Below are 27,038 nucleotides of genomic sequence, written 5' to 3' on the forward strand. Positions count from 1 at the left end.
TGTGCCCACGAGGTGAAGGAAGGGCAGAGGGCTAGGGAGAGAGAAAATATGAAGCAGGTTCCACTCTCAGTGTGGAGCCGATCTGAACCCTGAGATCATGACCCGAGCCTGAATCAGGAGTGTGACACTTAACCAGCTGAGCCACCCAGGCGCCCCTACCCATTTTACTATTCTATTTAATTTTTCTTTTTAATTTGTAAGAACTCTTTAGCAAAGACATTGATCAAGTCGTTTATATTGTAAGTTGTAATGATTTTTTCACATATTGTCATTTACCTTGTACTATTTTATACCATTAAATAAACCAAAGGGCTTGGCTAAACAGCGAGCTCAGACAGGGTAAGTGAAAGACTAGAGATGGCTTCATAATTCTCACATGCATGGCATAATTTAAAGATAACCCGTTTTTTCGTTATTATGATGCCTGCATTATGAATCTGGCAGGTTGAAAATGGAAGCCCTGACCGACCGGGAACCTGGATTGATAGACCCAGACAGTGGAGATGAAGCCCATCTTAATGGAGGAGGGCAGCCTGCAGAGGAAGCTCTGGGTGAACCCACTCAAACCGCGGAAACTGAAACGTGCTGTCTGCCTTTGAGTCAAAATAGTGGGAGTGAACTGCCTGCCAGCCAGCCTCAGCCCTTTTCCGCACAAGACCTGGAAGAAGAAGAGCTGATAATAGAAGACTATGAGAGTGATGGGACATAAAAACCAGCCTGCCGGTCATGGTGCTACTTGGCAGGTTCATGTGCATTTTATTCAGTGGTAGTTGAACAGAGATAATATACTTTTCAAATGAATGACAGCTTAATACTTCACTCTTGTAGTATTTCAGCACAAGAAACTGACTTCTCTGTCATTTTGAAGTAAACAGAAGATCAAGTTTCAAATAATATCTTAATTTTTTTTCCTCTAGTATTTATTTAGTCTTGTGAGTGGTTGGGAGAGGAGGTCAGTGTGAATGACGTGTGTTTGAACATTATGCCAAATATCAAAGAATGTGAAGGAATAACTTAGAATACTAAAACTTTATGGGGTTGTAAATATGAATTATGAAACAGTTTAGCATGCAATTATGAGTGTAAATAAACTTTGTGCCTTATCCACAATTTCTCTATGGTCTCTAACTTCTCAAGTACCATTTTTATATGCTGTACAGTGGACTATTTTAGATGCTTTTTGGAAAGTATTTAATTTATATCAAAATTAAAATGTTGAATTTCTTTTCGTTTCTTTTTTTAACTGTTAACTAACATAGTCTTGGCCAGGTATCATTGGGCATACATGACTCTCCCTTTATCCGTTGTTAACTTTTCAAAAACAGGAAAGAGAATGGCAGCCTTGCGATGAGAACTCTCCGGTGGGAGTAATCACACCTTTTACTACCTTTCCGAGCTGTGTGCTCGCGCCGTGGCGCGGCCGGAGCTGAGTGTGTAACCGCCGCTCCGAGGTGCGGGGCGGGCCCCGACCCTCCCGGGTGCCGAGCGAAAGTCCCGGCCTGACAAAGCCGGGCGGGGCAAACTTGGCTCGGCCCCGCCCCGGGAGCTGAGCGGGCTTTCCTTGCAGTGGGCGGCGTGCGCGCTCTTCCCGGCAGCCGCGCAGGTGAGTGGGCCCGAGGGGTGGGGCCCTCGTGAGGCGGCAGCTGACGGGGAGGGGCCCGGCGCCCCCCCGCGCCCCCAGCAGGTGCGCGGCTGGGGAAGGAGAGGCCTTGGGCCCCTCGGCGCGCGCCCGGGTCCGCGGCGCACGCCACTCAGCTCCGCCATAACCTGCGGCCGAGGCCGGACGGAGACGCGGAGAGAGGTGAGGGCGCCAGGGAGAGCGAGGCCTGCGCGTCAGGAGGGCGGCTCAGCCAGCCCGCTTTCATTCAGGGGACACAGGTGCGCGGCGAGGCGCGGCCCGCGGACACCCTTTCGCGGCGCCGGGATCCTCTGATCCCGATCTGCGCGCGGACTTAGTGCCGGCCGCTTTGGGGCGTCGTCTCGACGGACAGAGAATGGATTTTCTGTCGAACGCGCAGACCGAGCGGTCTCCGGGGTGGGCAGTCCCGGGGAGTGAGAGAGAGACTGGCGGACCGGACGGCGAGCGGCGGGCTCGGGAGCGACCCCAGCGCCCGTGCTCGGTGTCCCTTGTCACTCACGCGTGGATTAACTTAAAACCCTCGGGCCTTTCCCGGCTCCCAGGAAGCCCAGAAACATCTCGTGGGCCCAGCAAAACTTGAAAGCGATGCTTCAGTTTTTTTGTAAAGGCGACAAGTTGGGTTCCCGTGTCACTTTCCTGGGGGAAACCACGTATCCTCCCGCTATGGCTTTCAGAGCTGTGTGCGCCTACGGAAGGGAGCCAGAGTCCGGGGCTTGTCCAAAACAAGGACCCTCTGCCTCAGCGTGCTGAATCCAGGAGGGCTCCCAGTGGCGCCCTGAGAGAGACGCGGGGCGCAGCCGGGAACCACGACGTCGGCAAATACCGCTGGCCGTTCCCTTCTAAAATCACGTCTTTTGTTAATCCATGATCCCCCACGTTTATTTTTTGCTTTTTATGTAAAAATTATTTTTATTATGTAAACGTCGATAAGGTGTTCTGATTCAAATGAACCACTTCACACAGGTGAAGATAAATCCATTTCAGTGAGGCACACGTTTTTACCAGGGTGTTAAATTAAGCAATGGGGTATTGAGTTACGTAGAACTTGCTGCAGTTATTTCTGTGCTTTTGCTTCAACTTTTCTTAGGAAAATATATTTAAAAACAGCAATAGTACAGGGCATTTCTAGAATTGAAATGTTTTTAGACACAGGGGGCGCCTGCGTGGCTGTCGGTTAAGCCTCTGCCTTCAGAGCCCAAGGTCCTGGGACTGAGGGAACCTGCTTCCGCCTCTCCTCCTGCTTTCGGCTCCCCCTACGTGTACGCTGGCTGTCTCTGTCTCTGTCAAGTAAATTTAAAGTCTTTTAAAAAGTAAAATAAATGTTTTTAGTCACAGATGAGATAAATGACAGAGACAAAAATAACTGCTAATTGCTGTCATTTATATCCTACTTTGCACTGGGTACCATGCTGGAACTAATAGTTAATTCTCTAAATTGGGATACCCCATTAGAAAACCCAGAAATTTAGAACTCTCTACATTTTCACCCATTCCGTGGGTGACTATCTAGTCTATGGTGATACTTATCCTTCTGTTGTACACTGCCTACTGCTCCTCTCCACCTGGGTTTCTAATGGGTATCTAAACTCTTTAGGCTGCATATCCCCAGGGCTTTCTCCAGTTTGGAGGGGTGGAGAAATGTTGCATATGAAACTATCGGATGTCTGAGATTTGCTTCAAAGTAATCTGTTGGCAGGAGGGATACACGAAACAGGATTGGTCATCAATGGATAATTATTGAAGTTGATTGATGGGCATACATAGGGTTCATGATACTATTCTTTTCACTTTTTATTATGTTTGAAACTTTCTATAATAAAAAAATTTTAATTCCTTGTGTTAAAAAATTTGACTTCTTTCTATCTCCATTGCTACCACCATGATCCATTGGATTCAGTCAGTGGCATCTTAGCCAATCTCCGTTTTCTTCCTTGTCTCCTGGAGTGTACTCTCGACTTAGTGTCCAGAGTGATCCTATTAAAACATGTCAGATCTTGTCACTGCTCTACTCAGAATGTTTCATGCGCTTCTCCTCTCACTCCTGGTAAAAGCCAAAATCCTTTCCCGTGGTTCTCAAGGCCCTAATGATTCAGATGGACTTAATTCTGCTGCTTACCCTCTCACTCACTCTGCGGCCACCCTTGCCTCCATGACTTAATAGTACTTGAACTTGCCAGGCACTCCTGCCTCAGGGCTTTTGCACTAGCTCTTCCATCCACCTGGACTGCTTCCCCTGATAACCTGTCTGGCTCCCTCCTCTACCTCCTTCATTTCTATGTTCAGATGATACATTCTCTATGAAGACTTCTCAGGTCATTCCATGTAAAATTGTAACACCCTGTGGCAGAGAGCTCCTTATCACCTTTCTTAACTTTGTTCCTTAGCATCCAGTGTATTTCATTTCCCTTATCTATCATCTGTCATCCCCACATTGAGACTTAAGTTCCATGAACTCAGAGATTTCAGTTTTTGGGTTTTTTTTAAAAGATTTTATTTATTTATTTGACAGAGATCACAAGTAGGCAGAGAGGCAGACAGAGGGAGAGGAAGCAGGCTCCCTGCTGAGCAGAGAGCCTGATGCGGGGCTCGATCCCAGGACCCTGGGGTCATGACCTGGGCCTAAGGCAGAGGCTTTAACCCCCTGAGCCACTCAGGCGCCCCTCAGTTGTTGTGTTTTTTGTTTTTTTTTTTTTTCACTTATATACTTTTAGCATACCTAGTGATTAACAGATGTTTGCTAAATATTCGTTGAACGGATAGGTCTCCATTTTACAAAATGAAATAAAGCAAAGCCTTAGGAGGGTACCTGTGTGGCTTGGTCGATTAAGCATCCCACTCAGGTCATGATCTCAGGGTCATGAGCTCTAGCCCCTCGTCAGGCTCGCACTGGGCATGGAGTCTGCTTAAGATTCTCTCTCTCCCTCTGCTCTCTTTCTCTCTCAATTTATAAACAAAACAAAACAAAAAACACCCAAAGCCTAAGGAACTTCTAAATGGTTCAGCGCTACAGAGGTGGGATTCTCCATTTAAACTTTGAGATCTTCATAGTGCCAAGTATAGTACTGTATGTCCAGTTAGTTTTCAGTAAATACTTGCTTATAAGCAATGAGAAGGAGAAATTCATTGTCCTTAAACCTAGTAGTTACATTAGCGAATAGTATCCTTTTTTGTGTGTACATGTAGGTCACTGATTTCGTGAAGGAAGTCAACAGGTTTAGTAAAAGTGCTTTTTGTCTGCTTTATTTTTTAGGTGGATCAAACCTCCTTTGAGATACTGTTTGAGTGTTGCTATGGCAACAGCAAATCACCTTTAGGTGGCTCCTCTGGAAAGAGGGCTACGCGTGATACATATGGTTGCTCTGTGTTGTACTTCTGGGGAATCTTAACCTTCAGTGATTTTTTTTCTCTGAGAATTCAGTTTTTAAAACCGAGTATCAATAATTAATATTTTAGAGTGGAAGAAGCAATTTCCCCTAAACCAACTTCCCTGATTCAAGAAAGAAAGGGGCTCTTCAGTCCCTGTATTTAATAGAGCTGCTTCTCCCAGGCCATTCCAAAGGAGATTTGAGGTAATGAAAATGAAGAGTATTTGCTGACACATCAAACTTCGGTATGCTCAAACTACTAAATATTTTGATTTAGGCATTTGAGAAAAGAGTTCTGCTTGGGATCTGTTAGTATCCTGTATTATTAAAATTTAGCTTCTTTTTTTTTTTTTTTTTAAAGATTTTATTTATTTATTTGACAGAGAGAAATCACAAGTAGGCAGAGAGGCAGGCAGAGAGAGAGGAGGAAGCAGGCTCCCCGCTGAGCAGAAAGCCCGATGCGGGGCTCGAACCCAGGACCTGGGATCATGACCTGAGCCGAAGGCAGCGGCTTAACCCACTGAGCCACCCAGGCGCCCCTAAAATTTAGCTTCTTATATGGTTTCTACACTTTGTCGTTTACAGGGCTCATAGGTAAATTAGACTTAGAAATATTTTAATTCAGAACTAAGATTTTAATTTTGATTACCCTTAAAATCATAAAGAATGATGATGTTACCCCTGGCTAATATGTTGTATATGTTTAAAATATATCTATTATCCTTTTTACATATCATGATAATTAGACATGATCATATTGGTTTCCTAAATATGATCATCTGCCATTAAGTGAATAAAATCAGGATCATTGAAGGAATAAATAGCTAGGCATAAGTGATAACTTTAACTTCTTGGCCACAGGTATAAAAGTCACAAATGTCGTCAAATGATGGAAGGTTCAGGAATTGGGACAGACATTATGATGAAGTCCCAAGGGACAGGGACTCACCCTATCAAGACGGCACCATAGGAACCTTCCAGACTCTTCGTGACAGTGAGCTGGCTGTGAGCGCTGATCCCTTGCCACCACCCCCTCTCCCATTACAGCCACCATTCGGCCCCGACTTCTACTCAAGTGACACAGAGGAACCGGCCATAGCCCCAGATCTCAAACCTGTAAGGCGCTTTGTCCCTGAGTCCTGGAAGAACTTCTTCAGAGGGAAGAAAAAGGACCCAGGATGGGATAAGCCAGTGTCTGACATCAGATACATCTCGGATGGAGTGCAGTGTTCACCTCCAGCCTCTCCAGCAAGACCAGACCACCGCTCACCCCTCAACTCCTACAAAGATCCTTGCGGAGGGTCAGAAGGAACCTTTAATTCCCAGAAGGAGGCTGAGGCCATGTTTCACCACGATCCCTACAGTTCCCTCGGCCGACACACACAGACAGCCCAAACGTACAGTGAGAAGGTGGAAGAGTATAACCTGAGGTATTCCTACATGAAGTCGTGGGCAGGCCTGCTGCGAATTCTGGGTGTGGTGGAGCTGCTTTTGGGAGCTGGCGTCTTTGCTTGTGTCACAGCTTACATTTACAAGGACAGCGAGTGGTATAACCTGTTTGGATATTCACAGCCCTATGGCATGGGAGGCATTGGTGGCCTGGGCAGCACGTACGGGGGCTATTATTACAGTGGCCCCAAAACCCCTTTTGTACTCGTGGTTGCTGGATTAGCTTGGATCGCCACCGTTATTATTTTGGTTCTCGGCATGTCCATGTATTATCGGACCATTCTTTTGGATTCTAATTGGTGGCCTCTAACTGAATTTGGAATTAACGTTGCCTTGTTTATTTTGTATATGGCTGCAGCCATAGTCTATGTGAATGATACCAACCGAGGTGGACTCTGCTACTATCCGTTATTTAATACTCCAATGAATGCGGTGTTCTGCCGCGTGGAAGGAGGACAGATAGCAGCGATGATCTTCCTGTTTGTCACCATGATCGTTTATCTCATTAGTGCTTTGGTTTGCCTAAAGTTGTGGAGGCACGAGGCAGCTCGGAGACACAGGGAGTGGATGGAACATCAGGAGGTAAGGAATTTCACCATCCTTCATTCATTTTTCAATTTTTTTCTGTTATTTTCTTCCTTGTTAAATATGTGCAGTTGTCAAAACAAGGATTTTATAAAAGCCATTTTTGTTTTTTAAATGATCTGAAATTCGAAAGTCCTGGCTCAGTATCCAACCTGCTTTTGGTGAGATAACCCACTGTGGCGTGTCACTGATGTGTAACATTGCGAGTGGGCATCCGATGGGGAACACGGTGTATGGTATGTCAGCTGTGCTATGTCTGTGATGCTTACGGGGAAAATTTCTGTAACAAAGAATAATACCGTTTTCAGTACAATGACTGTCTCATCATTAAAGTAAGTTTGAGAACAAGGTTGATTCTTTAGTGTGGTAAAGCTCAATAAAAAACAAAACTTTTAGGTTTTAGGTGGAAAGTGCTCATTTAAAAGTTATGATGGGGACGCCTGGGTGGCTCAGTTGGTTAAGCAGCTGCCTTCGGCTCGGGTCATGATCCCAGCGTCCTGGGATCGAGTCCCACATCGGGCTCCTTGCTTGGCGGGGAACCTGCTTCTCCCTCTGCCTCTGCCTGCCATTCTGTCCGCCTGTGCTCGCTCTCTCTCCCTCTCTCTCTCTGACAAATAAATAAAAAAAAATCTTTAAAAGTTATGATGAATGGCACTTTCCTCCAGTGACTTAAATAAAGTCATGTAAGAATATAGTGAGCCACGTTTGGTTTTTTTAAGTATCGAGAGGCTGAGTTATAATGAACATACTCTGAAAACTTGCCCAGGCATTTTGATGTTTCATTCTTATTTTGGGAAGATGAGTGTTCCCAAATTAGAATGGGAGCCTGGCACTTGTTTTTATTTCCAGGATTTAACTAATTAAATAGAAGAAGGAGGAGAAGGAGGATTAATAATAATAATGATAATGATGCTTGGAGGATAAGATTATATAAAAGCCATATTTAAAATTATTTTATTTGAACAGTAGCAAAAATGTTAAGAGTGTGTTCCTTTAGCTTCATTATACCCTGAAATGAGTTAATGTTTTGTTTTCTTTTAAGGAGAAGTGTGTAGTAGAATTACCTATGCTACCAACAATGTCTTATTAATTTTTTCTTAATTTTGAGTCAACTTATTATGGATTTTTCTTTTCCCACATTTTTTTTGTTAAGATTTTTTATTTCTTTGAGATAGAGAGTGAGATAGAGAACATGAACATGGGGAGGGTATAGAGAGAAGTAGACTCTGTGCTGAGCAGGAAGCCTGATGGGAGACTTGATCCCAAGTCCCTGGGATCATGACCTGAGTAGAAGGCAGATGCTTAACTGACTGATCCACCCAGGTGCCCTCTTTTTCCACTTTTCAAAAATTTCCTAGATATTATATAATTGCAAGTACTATATATATGGGCAAAACTAGGTTAAAATGAAATCCTGCCCTTATTTACTCAGTAACCTATTTATTTACTCACCTGTACATTTTGTGTTTAATCTTTTGTACAATCTTACACATAACAACAAAAGACTGCATTAATTTTGTAACAGGTACTTTATGTGTTATATGAAGAACCTCAACATGTTTCATTGTGACCTATACTCTCTCATCACAAAATATATTAATCTTATTAGAACTCCACATAGATTCAAGTTATTTCTAAAAATTTATCTCAGCACATTAATCATATTTCTTAAATTTACATCAGTGTATACAAAATAATTTCAAATTTTAATCAGTGTGAAGTGTGGATAGTGAAACACACTTCTTCATGATTTTATGTAAGTCTAATAACAGCAAACTTTTTTTTTTTTTTTTTTAAGATTTTATTTTTGACTTGACAGAGTGAGAGAGAGAGAGAGCACACAAACAGGGAGAGCAACAGGCAGAGGAGAAGGAGAAGCAGGCTCCCTGCCAAGGAAGGGGCTTGATGTGGGCCTTGATCCCAGGACCCTGGGATCATGACCTGAGCCAAAGACAGATGCTTTACGACTGAGCCACCCAGGTGTCCCAGTTGCTGTAACTTCTTAAGAGTTAGAGGCTTTAATGGCCTGTGGGTTTTTTCTATTAATTTTATACCTATAACAATTTAAATTACTTAATTGCACAGGGTAGTGGGAGCCAAGAATAAATTAAAACTTCTAGGTAATTCAATGCAATTTACCTAATAGTCTCTATTAGGTCTGTACCTCTAACTGTGTGTTCCTGACAGACAGGGAGTTACAGTTAACCCACCTCCCTCTGCTTCTTCGCTAGCCCATCCAAAGTCACCCAGATGAGCAGGGAACATCTGTCAAGTAGAGAATCCAAATCTGTGAAATTGAGATTGGGCTATAAATACAAATGGATGAAAATATTTACAAAGTAGACTCACACCTCTCTGAAAAATCGTTTTCACTCTTTTTTATTCTAGATAAGTGAGCCATCATTGCCATCGAAAAGGAAAATGGTAAGAATAAAGTTCACATTGTATTTTATGTCTAGCTTGTTAAATGTTTTCTATCTTATCTGTTACCTACAGAGTAGATCATCTGTCTGTGAAAGTGTGTCTATTACATTGAGTTCCTAACTGAACATCTAGTTCAACTTTCAGCTTTTTTCTCATAATGAAAGGATCAAATTAGACGTGCACATGGTGTATGTTGGGCAAAACTGTAAGTGCTATCGGTTTTTTTTAGCTTCTTTTCATTTTGTTAAGATTATGCAAGTGAACAGCCATTTCTTCTTGTTTAAAATTAAATTTAAAATGAAATTTAATTTAATTTAAAAATTAAGTTAAAATTTTTTAAGCCCAGGGGATTCTCTCAAATTTTCTTTAGTCTTTTCAAAGTCCTTTTCTTTTCTTTTTTTAAAATTTTATTTTATTTATTTGACACAGAGAGAGATCACAGTAGGCAGAGAGGCAGACAGAGAGGGAGGGGAAGCAGGCTCCCTGCTGAGCAGAGAGCCTGATGCGGGGCTCCATCCCAGGACCCTGAGATCATGACCTGAGCTGAAGGCAAAGGCTTAACCCACGAAGCCACCCAGGCACCCCCAAAGTTCTTTTCAAAGTTTGGTGGTCTTTTTCTCACCTTGCTTTCGGATGCTAAATTTTGTTGTGGCAGGAAGAAAATTCCTATTCCAGAATTGACTAACATCATGGCAGTAGTCAAGATATTTACCTTTCCATGCCTTCATTTGTTCATCTGTAAAGTTGGAATAATAATTGATTCCTAAAAAAAAAATTTTTTTTGAATCTTAAAAAAAAAATTGATTCCTACCTCACATTTGCCGAGAGAATTAAATGAGATGCTGTTATTATATTTAATAGCATATATGTAAAAACCTAATGTATTTTAATAATCATAATTTTATCTCATTGAAAAGTCCTTTTTTAAAGATATTGGGCATTATTTCTAAGCAAGAAGTTGAGAATTCAGCCTTTGGATTTGTTTCTTTGTAAAGGGAGTGTATGTACTTGATTCAAAACTAAATGTCTTCTTTCAATGTCTTCTCTCATACCTCATGCCTCAGCTTCCCAGCTCTCCTACTTGGAAGGAACCATCGTTATCAGTGCCTTGTGTTCCTTTCAGACATGTGTTTATATTATCTGTATATGTAATGTGTACACACACACACACACACACACTTACTTTACTCCCCCTTTCACACAAATGCTGGCATACCGTACCTACTGTTATGCCCCTTATTTTCTTCTCTTAACAATACATTTCTAAGACATTTCCTTATTAGTACATAAAGAACTTCTGCATTCTCTTTTTGTAACTGTATAGTACTGCATTGTATGGGTGCTCTTGTTTTTTTTGACTGCCTTGTTGCCCAATGGTAGCTTTACCAAGTTCCACTCCCAGGAGTACTGTAGTCTTCCTCACATCTTGACCAACACAGTGTTAGGAAAATTGTTGACATCTGTCAACCTGATAGGTGAAAAATGGTGTCTAAGGTAGTTATAATTTGCATTTGTCTTTTAAGGAGACTGACCATTTTTCACATGTTATGTTTGCTTTTCCTTCCCTGTTTACTTTTCGTATCCTGTCTTTTTATTTTTTTAAATTTTTTAAAAAATATTTTATTTATTTATTTGACAGAGATCACAAGTAGGCAGAGAGGCAGGCAGAGAGAGGGGGGAAAGCAGTCTCTCTACCGAGCAGAGAGCCCGATACGGGGCTCGATCCCAGGACCCTGATATCGTGACCTAAGCGGAACGCAGAGGCTTAACCCACTGAGCCACCCAGGCGCCCCCCTCCCCCGTCTACTTTTTAATTGAGTTGCTAATTTATACAAATCCTTTAAGTGCATACATTTTGAAAATACCATTTATAGGTTTTTTTTAAACATTATTCTCTTTAACACAAATATAATATGAAAATGTTTTGTTCGTAGTAAAGTAAGGGATTTCTGAAGTGGACAAATGACACTTTGTCCAAGGGATTGTGATTAATACCTCAGTGTTATCATTCATTCATTGAACAAACATGTCCCAATTAGATTGTAAGCTAGTGATATGGATACTACAAGGTACATCATCTCCATTTCCCAAGAGCTTACAAATCTTGTGAAAAAGAAAACCACAGAGTGTTAGTAGAGTGTGTATATATGTGAAAGAGTGAGCAAGAACCATAAAACTGAAGTTGCTTAAAGATTTGTTTCTTGGGCACCTGGGTGGCTCTGTGGGTTAAGCCTCTGCCTTCCACTCAGGTCATGGTCTCAGGGTGCTGGGATCCAGCCCCGCATCAGGTTCTCTGCTCAGCGGGGAGCCTGCTTTCCCCCCACTCTCTGCCTGCCTCTCTGCCTACTTGTGACCTCTCTCTCTCTCTCTGTCAAATAAATAAATAAATAAAATCTTAAAAAAAAAAAAAAAGATTTGTTTCTCAAAAAAAGGAGAGATTTGAATTCTCTGTTATCTTCTGGGGAAATCAGATTATGGATGATAATGTCTCAAATCCAGCATTGTTATTGGTCACAGCAATTGGGATCTGTAATTAGCCACAGATTTTAGTGGGTCAGTTGCCTTAAATTACTTCTGACATGTATGTTAAGTCATCTGAATTTCAGTCTGCCATTGCATCTTACCAGGATCCATAAATCTTTAGAAATCATGAGATACTTGAGCAGCCCTGACTAACCAGGCATGGGATAAATGAGGCTGGGATCGGTTGGTCTACACAATATTGAAGAGTTCCTCTTGCAGCGTGGACCTGAGTGCTACAAACCTATGCACTTGAAACATTCTTCATAGAGTTAGTCACACACATGATTCTGTGCCTGTGGCTTTTAATTTGCTTTTATTGTACTTTGTTTTCACTTCCTAACTCCCTTGTCCGTTTGCTTTAAAGGATTATTATTATTGCTTTCAGGATGTGTATTTCAGTTAGATTCTTAACTCAGTGGTACAGTCACAGTAAGCGAAATGGATGCTCACTTTTAAACTGTTACATAGATAGATGAATAGCTAGGTAGATAGTAGTTACCTTTAGGAGGGCCACTGCCTAACTGTGGGAAGACAAGGAGAGAGGGAGACTTACTTTTCATTATATTCCCTATTGGATGTTTGAATTATATGTCATGTATATACATATTACTCATTCAAAAATGTTTAAGTTTTTAACAAATTAAATTAATAAATACTTCAAATAAAATTGACATAAGCAATGTAGAGCTAATGCTTAAATAATTAATAACACTGGCCCTTTGTCTGAGATTTAAGAGCAGTTTCCCTAACTTACCCTATGGGCTGCCTTCCAGTGTTAGTGACCTTGACCAAACGAAGAGAGCACTCTTCCCAGTTGGGAGTCATGAGAGTGGTTTGGCCTGATTATTGCCAATACTCTTATTCCAGATTGCCAGTACTGCTTTAACTCTTCTGTATATCTGCTCCCTCAGAGGGACTGACGGGGAGACTCATGAACCCTACCCTGGCCAGGAATGACCATCATGGCTGCATCACAGCCTGGTGAGAGTCCTAAAATAATGCTCGCTGCATGGAAATATCAAGTTTAAAAGACTTTAGTGTAGAAGATGGATCAGGGTTACACAGCTGTTTTATAATGGAAAAGGGGTCTAAAAACTTCTATATAAGGAAATTCACGGGATGCCTTGGTGGCTCAGTGGGTTAAAGCCTCTGCCTTTGGCTCAGGTCATAATCTCAGAGTCCTGGGATCAAGCCCCGAGTCTGGCTCTCTGCTCAGCGGGGAGCCTACTTCCCTTCCTCTCTCTCTGCCTGCCCCTCTGACTACTTGTGATCTCTGTCAGATAAATAAATAAAATCTTTAAAAAAAAAAAAGTTGGCAGTCGTGGGAATAGGTGATAGCATACTCTGATATCAGGGGTAGCAAGTCAGAGCGCTAGCCTTAGGAAGTATGTTTCTGATCATCCTCAGGGACTTAAGAATCTGTTTGCTTTGTGGGGGTTAACAGTGATGTACATTTTGCAGATGCTGATTGTTCAGTCCATGAGACAGGAGTGTCTCATGGGGCTGCAATGTGGCAGTGATGTGGCAATGGTAGTCATTCTTTGCCATGGTGGAATTTATGGGCTTCCTCACCACTCCCCTTGAGGTAATGGGATTTTCCAATTGTTTAAGCACAGAGTAGAGTCAACCTGAAAGGCCTGGCTGAATTGGGGAAGTTGCCCCGAATGCAATGAAGGGTGGTCAGCATGATTGTTTGGTGAGAATGTGGCTGAAGTGGACTGTACAGGTAGGACTGGATTAGGGAGCTCTGGCCAGCAAGTGCTAGGGTACCCCTTTCAGGTTGCCCTAGAAGGCTGGTACCGGGCATGTCCGGGGTCTGTTGTAGGTTCCCGGCTCCTGAGAGGTCCTGGAATAGTCAGGAATAATCTTAGTGGACTTAGAACCCCCATTCATAAGGCTCCTTTGAAAATCCTACCAATCCCTTTAACTTAAACTCAAGATATGGGAGCCGAATGCAGAGGGCACCTTTTCACAGGGCTCTTTCTCTGGGAAGTGAATCACAGTGGATCCACGTTCAGGTATATTCTAGAGGCAGACCTCTGGGAGGGAATCCTGTGACTCAACTGGGGAATCTCTATTAGACTTACCTACTAGAAACCTTTAGGAAAGACTGGATCTCCAATTTCTCATTGATTTTCACTTGCTTCTTTCCCAGTTCTTGGTAGGGAAGAATTGGCAGGCTACCACAGGAGAGGCAGTGTAGTATGATGAAGACAAAATAAAGCTTGGAATCAGGCAAATCTGAATTTCATTACTACTAGCTCTGTGATTCTGAAGAAGTTACTTACCCTCTCTGAACGTAAGTTTCCTGTCCCCTGTTTGGAACTATTTACTATGCTGTAACTTTTTATTTTGTATTTTAACAAATACACTTTTTGAAAAGCAAATAAGATCATTTTTTTTTAAGATTTTATTTATTTATTTGAGAGAGAGACAGTGAGAGAGAGCATGAGCGAGGAGAAGGTCAGAGAGAGAAACAGACTCCCCGTGGAGCTGGAAGCCTGATGCGGGACTCGATCCCGGGACTCCAGGATCATGACCTGAGCCGAAGGCAGTCGTCCAACCAACTGAGCCACCCAGGCGTCCCAATAAGATCATTTTTAAAAAGAAATATTCAGACATAAAGTAAGATCAAACAGAGACAGAAACAAATTCTAATAAATCCCTAAGTGCTGGACAGGTTTTTTTCCAAGCTAGAAAAGTCAGAATCTAACCTGAACATTGAAGGTGATAGTGTGGGTTTGGATCACTGCCCCTGCATCAGTGCATGGTGTGCTCAGAGGGAGAGACTTAGTATTTGGACAAGTGCACATTTTTTTTTTAAGATTTTATTTATTAATTTGACAGAGAAAGCGAGAGAGGGAACGCAAGTAGGGGGAGTGGGAGAGGGAGAAGCAGGCCTCCTGCTGAGCAAGGAAACTGATGTGGAGCTTGATCCCAGAACCCGGGGATCAAGACCTGAGCCGAAGGCAAACACTTAACTGACTGAGCCACCCAGGCGCCTTGCACACTATTTCTAACTTGGTAGCATATTAAGTCCATTTTTGTCTAAAGCATTTTTTTAATTGAAGTTAGTTGACACACAATGTTACATTAGTTTCAGGTGTACAATGTAATGATTCAACCCCTCTATACACTTATGCTGTGCTCACCACAGTGTAGCTGCCATATGTCACCAAACAACACTGTCACATTCAGTGTATTCCTTATGCTGTGCCTTTCATCGCCTTGAATAAGTTAACTGGAAAGGGACCTCCCCCTCACCTTCACCCATTATGCCTACCCCCACCCTCCTCATCAGTGCATTTTTTAATTTGAAAAGCTTAGTAATTGTAACCATAGCATTACTTACCCCATTGCTTAATTACTTTATCTTGCCTCACAATAAAGCTTTTCTGTTATTTGCTGACAGAGACTCGTTTTTTTACTAGAAGCAAACAAAGGTCCTATGAAACCTGGGGCCCTGTGTTTGTAGTCAGGAATACTGAGAATGGTGTGTCCCAGGGCTAGAGCCAAACACAGCCTTCTAATAAGAGCCTAATGAGGTTTTGATTGTTTGTCTTAGGTGTACTTTCAGATTTTTTTTTTCCTCAGTAAGGTTTTCTGAATTGATATTCAGTGAGGTTCAGTGAACCTCACCCAAATACAGTGAAAGAAAATTTTAAGAGTGTTAAAAACAGAAACATTTAGGGGCGCCTAGGATTAAAGCCTCTGCCTTCAGCTCAGGTCATGATCTCAGGGTCCTGGGATCGAGACCCGTGTTTGGGTTCTCTGCTCAACAGGGAGCCTGCTTCCCTTCTCCTCTCTCTGCCTGCCTCTCTGCCTACTTGTGATCTCTATCTGTTAAATGAATAAATAAAATCTTTAAAAAATAATAATTTAAAGCAGATGAAGTAGTCTGAAAATATTCTGACTTCTTAAGCTTCCTTTTTAAATAAAAAGTGAATCTTTGAATTAGGGATGCACAAGTAAGGAAAATGAATAGTTCCTGCTTGAAAAACTTAACCTAGGGGGAAAAATTCTACCTGGGCAGAATTTATGATTTTGACCCGGAAATCTGAGCTTGACACCTGGGGCTGCTGCTAAGCTCTGAAGGGTCAGCGTTCTCCATAGCAGCTCCATCAGCCAGAGTCCCCCTCAGACAGCAGTGTGACAAATGGGTTGTTAACTATTTAGAAGCTAAAGAGGGAGACCATGAAATAGAGATCCATTTATTTAAGCCAAAAAAGTTTCGCCTCATTTTATTTTTTTAAGATTTTATTTGTTTATTTGAGAGAGAGAGAATACAAGCGAGGGTGTGGGAGGTGAGAGAAAGAGGAAGAGAGAACCAGGCTCCCCATTGAGCTCGGAGCCTGATGGGGACTCAGTCCCAGAACTCCAGGATCATGACCTGAGCTGAAGGCAGACGCTTAACTGACTGAGCCATCCAGGGGTCCCTGTTCCCCTCTTTTTAATACTGTCATTCATTATCAAGATCAAACAGGTAAGAATTCATTCACTTGAAGAAATGGCTTCTTAAAAAGTGGAGAAAAAGGAGAATAAATACTAACCTCAGAAGGCGTTCCCTGAAATACTCCTGCTTAGTCTCTTTTCCTTGGGAGTTTCCTGCTCCTTACTTGGATCCTTGCTGTTTGGGACCCAGTGGCCAGCATGCCTCCTGCACCAAGGCTGTCTGGTTCCACTTCCAGCCTTCTCCTGGGTGCTGTGGGCAGCCCTTCTCCTCCCCTCCCCCAGGGTTGGTTAGCTGCCTCACCCACCAATGTGTGGTCTGTGCTGTTTGGGGAGTTAAAAGCTGGTGATTTTTAGGATGAGGTAATCTTAAGCCACACCTCAGACACAGCCTCAGAGATAGGGAAATTAGGAAACAAAAGGATTTTAAAGCTCTGCCTGGCAAGAGAAAGAGCAAAGTTTTAAAATGTGTTGTAGTGGGACACCTGGGTGGCTCAGTTGGTTGAGCAGCTGCCTTCGGCTCAGGTCATGATCCCAGCGTCCTGGATCGAGTCCCGCATCGGGCTCCTTGCTCGGCGGGGAGCCTGCTTCTCCCTCTGCCTCTGCCTGCCATTCTGTCTGCCTGTGCTCGCTCTCTCTCCCTCTCTCTCTCTGACAAATAAATAAATAAAATCTTTAAAAAAAAAAAATGTGTTGTAGTTGGGGCGCCTGGGTGGCTCCGTGGGTTAAGCCTCTGCCTTCAGCTCAGGTCATGGTCCCAGGGTCCCATGGTCCTGGGATCGAGCCCCACATGGGGCTCTCTGCTCAGCAGGGAGCATGCTTCCCCATCTCTCTCTCTGCCTGCCTCTTGGCCTACGTGTGATCTCTCTCTCTATCAAATAAATAAACAAAATCTTTAAAAAAAAAATGTGTTGTAGTTTGTTTTCAGCCAAGTGGGAGCCCTCCCGAGCTGCTCTCAGTTTAGTTCAGGAAGTTTAATTCAACAAGTGTATGCCAAAATCCCAGGGCCCAGTGGAGGGGGGCTGACTGCTGTAATGAGAAATCAACCATTTCTGGGGAGCTACCAGAATTGCAGGGCACTTTAGGATTGAATGGTATGCATTTAAGTAAACCTCTTGCTAGTCATTTAAAGCATCAATAAGCCGAAAAGTTCTGTTGTTGTTTTTTGTTTGTTTGTTTGTTTGTTTGTTTGTTTTTTGAGAGACAGAGCAGGAGCAGGGGAGGGGCAGAGGCAAAGGGAGAAGCAGACTCCCCACTGAGCAGGGAGCCCAACTGAGGACTCGATTCCAGGACCCTGAAATCACAGCCTGAACCAAAGACAGACCCTCAACTGACTGAGCCCCTCAGATGCCCCTGTTTGTTTTAAGTAGGCTCCATGTCCATCATGGACCCCAAGCCAAGGCTTGAACCCATAACCCTGAGATGAAGACTTGAGCTGTGTGATCAGGAGTCAGATGTTTAACAGACTGAGCCACCCAGGTGCCCCCCCAAAAAGTTCAGGGTTTTAATTGTGGCTTTTCCACTTCCCAGCTCTGATGCCCTAGAAAATTTACTTAACCTCTCTGAACCTTGCTGGTTCCCGTGTAAAATGGAAACCCCTCTCCTGGCATCCACCCACCTCACCACTGTGGTCCATGTTGTGGGCCCTGCCCCCTGGGGCCACGGAACGGTCTTTCCCTAAATCTGCATGTCCGTGTGAGCCTGCCCATTCCAGAGTGGGTTTCCCTGGGCATTGACACCCCTGCTTCCTTATGTCATACCTCTCCAGGTCATTTCATCTTGTGCTACTTCTCTTTTGAATGTACCATTTTTTGCTAAAGACTTCTGAGAACTTTCCAGTTGAGAAACCAGGGTGACTTAAAACAAGGAGCCACAGGTTCAGAACTCATGGATAGCTGAAAGGCCTTCACCACCTTTCCTCTGGGTTTGCTTGCTTTCCTTTTCAGGCAGTGAAAACAATGTAACTCATCTCCCTTTCCAACCTAAGTGCTGGCTACTTGTGGCTGATTCATCTCAAGTTCCCCAGGACATTTTTTCTCTATTTAAGTAGCCTTATTCCATATTTTCCCCCGAATTTCTTATTTTGAACTACATTTTGTATTCTTTTTTTTTTTTTTTAAGATTTTATTTATTTATTTATTTGAGAGGGAGAATGAGAGCGAGATCACAAGCTGGGGAAGGGGCAGAGGAAGAAGCAAGCTCTCTACTGAGCAGGGAGCCCAGTGTGGGACTTGATCCCATGACCTGAGCTGAAGGCAGAGGCTTAACCTGCTGAGCCACGCAGTCGCCCTGCAGTTTGTATTGTTTTATAGTTGGGGTATACAACCTAAATAAAGTACTTAAGACCCTACATTTAGGGACGCCTGGGTGGCTCAGTTGGTTGGACGACTGCCTTCGCCTCAGGTCATGATCCCGGAGTCCCGGAGTCCCGGGATCGAGTCCTGCATCGGGCTCCCAGCTCCATGGGGAGTCTGCTTCTCCCTCTGGCCTTCTCGCTCATGCTCTCTCTCACTGTCTCTCTCTCAAATAAAAAAATAAAATCTTTAAAAAAAAAAAAAAGACCCTACATTTAGTTTTTCATCATCCACATTTAATATACACACAGTGGTTTTACCTGTCATGCACTCCTGTACCCCAGTGTGGTTCCCCTTAGCTATTACAAAGACATTCAGACAATTTTGTGACTATAAAACATGCAGTTCTCAAGTGAAATGTTAATTGCTGCTTCTACTTTTCTTCCCCCTGCCTCTCCCCACCATTTTCTTCTAACATAAATTCATGTGTGTTTTTTTTTTCCCCTTCCTCCACCTCGGTTTACAAATAAATCCTCTTTTTCTCCCATACTGTAGTGTGATATGGCCACTCGTGGTGACAGACAGAGAGACCAAGAAGTTAATGTCAAAGAATTGAGACCAACAAAAATGAAACCCGAACTTCTGAGTGGGCACATCCCTGCAGGCCACATCCCTAAACCTATCGTGATGCCTGACTATGTTGCGTGAGTGTTTGTTTAAATCCTTCTTCAAGGCAGAAATGGAGAGATCCTATTTGTCTCCAAGTTCATGCTCTCTGCTTGACAACATTTATATTTAAACAGTTGTTTGGGGGCGCCTGGGTGGCTCAGCGGGTTAAAGCCTCTGCCTTCAGCTCAGGTCATGATCCCAGTGTCCTGGGATCGAGTCCCACATCGGGCTCTCTGCTCAGCGGGGAGCCTGCTTCCTCCTCTCTCTCTGCCTTCCTCTCTGCCTACTTGTGATCTCTGTCTGTCAAATAAATAAATACAATCTTTAAAAAAAAAATAAACAGTTGTTTGTTCCTGGAGAGGTAGGATATTGAATTGAAGATACGGCATGGTCAGTGAGGAATAAGCTAGGCTGATTTTCCGTTCAGCCTGTTTTCAGTGAAAAAGTCACAATGTTGGTTAATTTTTTCCATCAGAAAATACCCTGTGATTCAGACGGAAGATGAACGAGAACGCTACAAAGCTGTGTTCCAAGACCAGTTTTCAGAGTATAAAGAGCTCTCTGCAGAAGTCCAGGCCGTCTTGAGGAAGTTCGACGAGCTGGATGCAGTGATGAGCAGATTGCCTCGTTGTTCAGAAAACCAACAGGTCAGTGCCGACAGCTGCCTGGGAGGGGCCCTGAGAAAGGAAGGGTAAAATCCAACCTTCATGTGAATGTGGGGCAGCCATAATCACCATGTGCATCTGCTGTTTATGTCTCAGAAAGTCATTTGAGGTCTTCAAGCACTAGTCAGAATTATAATTCACATTATATAGTTTCGTATCTTCTGCTCTCAATTATTAAACAGTTATAAAACAATCATTTTATTTTCTTAGGCAAAAAATAAATTTTCCTAAAATACATACTGAATCCATCAGGGTCCTAAAGGAGACTGATGGCACACTCAAACTGAGACAATTCGAAAAAGATTTATTCACAAAGGTGTGGGCAGGGTGTAGGGGAGCAACCAGGGTTCATGCATTCTCCAGATTCTCCAGGGGTAAGTGACGGCCAAGCCGTGAGCACCCCAGATCCAAAGAGCACAGTGCGTAACGACAGAGTAGATCTGAGCTGCTGGGCATACACATCCACACATTATACGGATAACCATGATCATGACAGCGGGAGCTAGGGAAGAGTCACAGCAGTCACCAGGGACTCAGTCACTTTCCATAAGGTTCTAGAGTTTGGGCGGGGGTGGGGAGGGGAGTGTCGCATTTTAGTATTTCTTTTTTTTTTTTTGCAGCATTTTAGTATTTCTGAAATCAGGATGCCCTGATAATCCGTGGCACTTTTTATCAGATGTACATTTTTTATTGAGACACAATTCACATGCCATAAAATTCATCCTTTTAGACTGAACAATTCACAGGGTTTTAGTACATTCGCAAAGTTGTATAACCATTAGTACCCCCTAATTCCAGAACACTGTCATCACTCCAGCAAGAAACCCCATACCCATCAGTACATATTCCCCATCCCTGCCCCCTCCCACCACTGACAACTATTAATGTACTTTCTCTATAGAGTTCCTTATTTTGAACATTTTCTATAAATGGAATGATGTAATATGTGGCCTTTTGCATCTGGCTTTTCATAACATTTTTAAGGTTCATTTTTATTGTAGTAAGATTCAGTATTTCATTCCTATCTGTGATATTTATTGTATGTATCACATTTTCTTTACAACTTATCACCTGATGAACATTTCAGTTTTTTTCCACTTTTTGGCTGTTATGAGTAATGCTCTGAACATTTATCTGTAATATCCTAACTTTTAAAAAGACTGTGTATTAGTCTAAGCTATTATTTGTATAATTCAAAAATTTTTATAAAGATTTTTATTTCTTTGTTTGACACACAGAGAGAACACAAGCAGGGGGAATAGCAGGCAGAGGGAGAGGGAGAAGGAGGGTTTCCGCTGAGCAGGGAGCCTGATGCGGGGCTGGATCCCAGGAGCCCGGGATCATGAGCTGAGCCGAAGGCAGATGCTTAACTGACTGAGCCACCCAGGCGCCCCTATAATTCAAATTTTTAAAACTCACAGCATTTTTAACAAATGTCAAGCAAGTTAATGTATATATATAACTAACATATATTTTATATATGTGTATTCTGCTCCTGTGATGTGTAAGGACTAGGCATCTTTGTTTTGACCACAGACTATTAAGTGTACATTTAAATCAGTTATAATTATGCGCTCTCTAAGCCAAAATGTCCAGAGTAGTAACTTTTCCCACTCCTGGAGCAAAGGCATGGTGTTTTCTAGGCGGTGCCAGTACCAGGAAGCAGGAAAAATCCCGCAAATATTGCAGGTCAGGGGTCACTCGGTGCCATTTGAAAGACAAATAGGGTCCAGAGGTCCAAGAAGGATGCCCAAATTTATAGGCCCTTGAAGGAGTGCAGGAAGGATTGAGCAGGCCTCTGGAGACTGTGTCGGCACAGGCTGGGAAGAGCAAGCTGGCTGATAGACAGGATGCTGAGCAGTCTAGTCATGTCGTCTTTGAACCTGGACACAGTGGGCCCTGGTTTATGGCTTTGTGTGAATGGGCAAGGGCTCTGCCAATTGAGTCTGCACCTGATGGATGAGAAGGACCTGATTATAGTAGGGACTGAAACTGGGTCCTCCCGTGATATTTCTTTTCTTTTTTTTTCTTTTTTTAAAGATTTTATTTATTTATTTGACAGACAGAGATCACAAGTAGGCAGAGAGGCAGGCAGAGAGAGAGAGAAGGGGAAGCAGGCTCCCCACTGCCCAGAGAGCCCGATGTGGGGCTCGATCCCAGGGTCCTGGGATCATGACCTGAGTTGAAGGCAGAGGCTTTAACCCACTGAGCCACCCAGGCGCCCCTCCCATGATATTTCTGTACAGTATTAACAGTAGTTGTTTCCTGTGGTTTGTACAGAGCATGGTGAGTAAGTAGCCAAATGACAAGGCCACTGTTAGTCTCCATGTCTCCTGAAGTCCCTATCTAAAGTAGAAATATTAATTGTATCACAAAAGTTAACTTCTCATCAGCCACAGGCTGAGCTTTGCCGTGGGCAGGAGTCAGAGGGAAGGCCTGTTGGTTTCCTGACAGGTCCCCAGGGTGTTCAAAAGCCCAGCGGTCCAGTTTGGAGTGATAGGTTTTCTCACGGACCTGCTTGTGTGCCCTTGAAAAATGAATCACATGACTTTTCTACACCTATAAAATAAGAATATTGCTCAAAATAATCTGGTCCTCACTGTCTAAAGTTCCGTTTGTCTTTTTTTTTTAAAGATTTTATTTATTTATTTAACAGAGAGAGAGAGAGAGAGATATCACAAGCAGGCAGAGAGGCAGGCAGAGAGAGAGGAGGAAGCAGGCTCCCAGCAGAGCAGAGAGCCCTCGGGGCTCAATCCCAGAACCCTGGGATCATGACCTGAGCCAAAGGCAGAGGCTTAACCCACTGAGCCACCCAAATGTCCCTAAAGTTCCATTTTTCTGACAGCCTCTAGTATAGGTTTTGCCATTCTTATCTCAGCCTGCATCACCCTCACCGCACCACTGACCCCAGCAGCTAGTTTCTTCCCAGTCCAGGCCCTCTTCAGAAAGGTGACAACTAAATTAGCCGGTCACCTCAATGCTGGCAAACAATCAAAGCACAAATGACACTCCTGCAAAAGATACGAAAGAATTAGAATAGGTCGCATAAAGAATGTGGGTGGGTGATGAGAAATGTTCTCAGGGAGGGCTTTTAGAACTACAAATATTTTTTTTCCTATTTTACTTATTGGATTTATGGTATCTGACAACTCTAAAGCACAGGTTTTACATGGATAAATTGCCCTAGTAACCTGTTCCCCTTGGATAGACTGTTCAGTCCATTAACAAATTTCGTATTTGTTATAAATACATTCTTAGTTGAAGGAAACTTACTTAGTTATTTTTGAAAGTCAAATAGTCTCAACCTCTTAATCCCAGTGTGTAATGTGGTTATTACATACCAAGCACTTTACCAGGGTCATTTCAAATATGTGAACCTTCTCACAAACTTAGGGTTGCCAGGAAGGTAACAGAGTCCTGGGACCAACTGGTTTCCAGGCTAGACAGCTGCTGTGTGGTGGCCCTGGGACTCGGTGCTGGTTTCATGCGGGCGGGGCCTTCCTCTCTTATTCACCCCTAGACTCCAGTGTGTGTGGCAGCCAGGAAGCCTTCTAATCTTTGTCCAGTGAATCGAATTTTAGTGTGTGAATACTTTCATTGTAGTCTTAGATAAAAATGATTTTCTGTTCAGGGGCGCCTGGGTGGCTCAGTGGGTTAAAGCCGCTGCCTTCGGCTCGGGTCATGATCCCAGGATCCTGGGATCGAGCCCCGCATCGGGCTCTTTGCTCAGCAGGGACCCTGCTTCCCTTCCTCTCTCTCTCTGCCTGCCTCTCTGCCTACTTGTGATCTCTGTCTGTCAAATAAATAAATAAAATCTTTATTAAAAAAAAAGATTTTCTGTTCAAATTCCCAGTGTACTTAGATATTCTTAAGATATGATTTGAGTAAATGCAGGTGTTTTAATTCAAGTGTACAATATATTATTTTTAGGAACGTGAGAGAATTTCAAGAATCCATGAAGAGTTTAAGAAAAAAAAGAATGTGAGTAAACCCATTTTCTTCTTCAGAGTATATTCGTATGCACATACAGTGGTGACAGCTGACAGACCTTAGATTCTTTCAGCTAAAGTAGCTCTTTTTTAATATTTCTTCAGATGCTACTTACTAGAGAACAGGAGTGGCTCCTGAATGCCTTTTCTTCTCTTCTCTGTTGTAAACACATTCTGTTACAGCCTGGGTTCTAGCAACCTATAGAAAGGAGCACCACTATAGGACTTCTCACTGACATTTCCTTCAAAAAAAAAAGTCATTTTACATTTTTCATTCCATCCTTAATTGCACAGTAGAGGCTGGAGAGAGCTTCTGTTAATCTTCTCTGTACTTAAGTAATTTGCTCTTTAATATATTTTAAACTATTAAAATTAAAGTTGTTCTCAGCTTTCTGTATTTCCCACTCAATTTTGCTATGAAATGGAAAGTATTCTAAAATATAAAATCATCTTTAAAAATGTAAGGAGCTGGGGCGCCTGGGTGGCTCAGTGGGTTAAGCCGCTGCCTTCGGCTCAGGTCATGATCCCAGGTCCTGGGTTCAAGCCCCACATCGGGCTTTCTGCTTAGCGGGGAGCCTGCTTCCTCCTCTCTCTCTGCCTGTCTCTCTGCCTACTTGTGATTTCTCTCTGTCAAATAAATAAATAAAATCTTTTAAAAAAAAATGTAAGGAGCTGCTATTCTTCTTAGGAAGATTTTAAAATCTGTTGCAAGAAATCTGCTATGAAGGGTCATTTTCTGGGTGATAATACGTTTCTGTATTCTTCTCTGAGGAAACTAGAAATGAAAATATTGGTTGTGTTTCCTTTGCAGGATCCCACATTTCTGGAAAAAAAAGAACGCTGTGATTATCTGAAGAATAAACTTTCTCACATAAAGCAAAGAATTCAAGAATATGATAAAGTAATGAACTGGAATGTGCAAGGTTATTCTTAAACCTTATTTGAAACCAGTTTTTTAATGTTAAACTTAATATTTATTTACTGTTTTTTCCATGCTAGTCTGTGATAGAGAAGCATGTGCTTTCTGCATCGGCTTCTTGTTGGTTTAGCTGGTCTGCCATACTATGATAGTATGACTTCACTTCAAGCATTTCAAAATAAGTCCAGATTTACCAAGGACTTACTCAGAATGGAAGAAATGCTGTGTCCATCTGTGTACAGTTTATATTTAACCTGTTAGAGGTAAAAGTTGTTGAGAGGTCTTATCCACACAGTGTGATGAGCACACAGAGCATCATTCTGGGGCTGTTTTCTCCTTTTTAACTCAGGCCGGCTCCTGGGGTTTCTCTAAGACATGTTTGTCTTCTAAGCCAAGGCATCCTGCCTTCTCTTGAAAGGGCCTTGAATCCGGGATCAACATTTCCAAGTTTTAGGATCTCAGGCAAGTTTCCGTATCTCTCTGTGCCTATTTTCTCATCTGCAAAAGTGGAGCTAATGGTAGTGCCTACCTTGTAGGGTTGTTGTGAGGCTGAAATAAGTAATGTTTGTAAAGCACTTAGAAGAGACTGCGGCACGTTACACACAGTCCATTAGCGCATGCGGTCCGTAGAAGTGACTGTGACGTGAACACACTGCCGAGGGAAGGTTCTTACTGAGCACACTCAACCAGTTAACCAGAAGGCCCACCTGTCTCATGGGTTTCCTTTTTTGCCATTAATAACTCTTACCACATGTAGCCTTAAGCAGGTGCTTCCCTGTGGTTCTGTGGCCACTGGGGTCCACCGCACGCTTCCTATCATGAATCGCTATCACTGTGCACAGAGGTCTGCCTCCCCACAGCCCAGCCCGAGGCCAGGATTGTGTGACCCCTGTTGCCTCTTCTGCCCTGTGGCTAAGGTCCCCTGACCCTACATTTGCTTAGAATCTCCTTTCGATTTACTGTGATGCTTCATTTTCCCAACCATTCTCTTGGCTGTGGGGCTTTGTCCATGAGAAGTATTTTATTTTTAGTAGTATGAACAATGGACTACCTAAACAAATGTTTTTAAGAAGTCATTGCTCCTGGATCCTTTTCATCAGGCTCTGTCCTGTGGCAAGTTTCCTGGGTGCAGAAGTACACCATAGCTGCCATTCGAACAAGTAATGTTCAGACAATTTTCTAAAGCAATGAAACCAAAGAAAAGCATGTGGAAAAGCAGAGCCTTCAAAAGCGTTGGATATTGAATGGACTTCCTTGTTTTTCTTTATCTTTGAAATCTTATTTAGTGTTTATTGTTACTATTTTAATACCGTGGCTCCCAGAGTATGCTTACTCTGAGATACCCTACGTGTCTCAAGAGGTGACACCTAGGGAAGTGTGAGACCCCTCTCAAAGCCCCCCCCCTTAACTGGAACAGCCTCACTTTCTGTTTTATATGTTAGGGTCCTATGTTAACATTTTGCTTAAGAAGCACACCAGTGCTTTAAAAAAGGGAAAAAAAACCAAACCATGAATAATACCATTTTGATGGATCGTAAGGAGTTAGATTCATAGTGAAATGAGGTGTTAAAAAATTTAACTTTGTGAAACTTAATTTTACTATAATTGTAAATGTTAATCTTTGAAAACCAATGTAACACTAACTTTTAAAATTTCTCATGTCAGTACCTAGACTTATTAAAATTTCAACTACTTGTTTTTTCTGTGTGCCCTTCCTTGTTTGTTTTTCTAGCATTCCTGTGTTGACTGGGCATGTTCTTGAAAATATTTTCCATTATCAGAAAACAAACTGGAAAGTCATTGAAAACCTGTAGGTCATGATGTTCAGGTGACAGTTTCCTCCTCCCCCATTATTTGCAAAAATTCAAAGCCAAGGCCACTGTGTACCACAAGCTGAGTGGCTTACAACAACAGAAATCTATTGTCTCACGGTTCTTGCAGGCGGACATCAAGGTGTCAGCAGGGCCATGCTCTCTGAAACCAGTGGGGAAATCCTTCTTAGCTTTTGGTGGTTTGCTGGCAATCTTTGACGTTCCTTGGCTTGTGTGTTTATCACCCCAGTCCTCAC

The 27,038-nt window shown here is 42.8% G+C and overlaps 2 protein-coding genes across 10 annotated transcripts in view; both read left to right on the forward strand.

Moving 5' to 3' along the window:
• The window catches only part of RAD17 (RAD17 checkpoint clamp loader component), a 40,837-nt gene extending 39,613 nt beyond the window's left edge, over window positions 1-1,224 (forward strand). For all 4 annotated transcript variants that reach the window (XM_047729584.1, XM_047729582.1, XM_047729583.1 and 1 more), the window contains one exon: window positions 445-1,224. In XM_047729584.1, coding sequence (XP_047585540.1) covers window positions 445-709 — 265 coding nt within the window. In that variant the 3' untranslated portion in view covers window positions 710-1,224. The remainder of the gene's footprint in view (window positions 1-444) is intronic.
• A 226-nt stretch (window positions 1,225-1,450) lies between these two features.
• On the forward strand, window positions 1,451-26,668 carry MARVELD2 (MARVEL domain containing 2). Of its 6 annotated transcripts, none has more exons than XM_047729590.1 (8): window positions 1,451-1,603; window positions 4,890-5,208; window positions 5,866-7,035; window positions 9,427-9,462; window positions 19,284-19,432; window positions 19,873-20,044; window positions 23,993-24,043; window positions 24,863-26,668. In XM_047729590.1, the coding sequence occupies exons 3-8, from the start codon at window positions 5,881-5,883 to the stop codon at window positions 24,983-24,985; spliced, it is 1,686 nt and encodes a 561-aa protein (XP_047585546.1). In that variant the 5' UTR covers window positions 1,451-1,603; window positions 4,890-5,208; window positions 5,866-5,880; the 3' UTR covers window positions 24,986-26,668. The 6 variants fall into 6 exon arrangements, with proteins under 6 accessions (XP_047585546.1, XP_047585543.1, XP_047585547.1 ...); XM_047729591.1 differs by lacking the exon at window positions 1,451-1,603 and adding an exon at window positions 1,614-1,801 and having other exon boundaries at window positions 4,890-5,249; XM_047729588.1 differs by lacking the exon at window positions 1,451-1,603 and adding an exon at window positions 1,614-1,801.
• Window positions 26,669-27,038: the final 370 nt, after the last annotated feature.

This window comes from Lutra lutra, chromosome 5, assembly GCF_902655055.1.
Source record: "Lutra lutra chromosome 5, mLutLut1.2, whole genome shotgun sequence".
NCBI lineage: Eukaryota > Metazoa > Chordata > Mammalia > Carnivora > Mustelidae > Lutra > Lutra lutra.

What these genes read in the sequence shown, in the direction of transcription:
- MARVELD2 (XM_047729590.1), top strand. Translation starts at nt 5,881, where the DNA reads ATGTCGTCAAATGATGGAAGGTTCAGGAATTGGGACAGACATTATGAT. An exon ending in TGCCATCGAAAAGGAAAATG is followed by an intron (nt 9,463 to 19,283) that starts GTAAGAATAAAG and finishes CCCATACTGTAG; the next exon opens with TGTGATATGGCCACTCGTGG. An exon ending in GTGATGCCTGACTATGTTGC is followed by an intron (nt 19,433 to 19,872) that starts GTGAGTGTTTGT and finishes TTTTTCCATCAG; the next exon opens with AAAATACCCTGTGATTCAGA.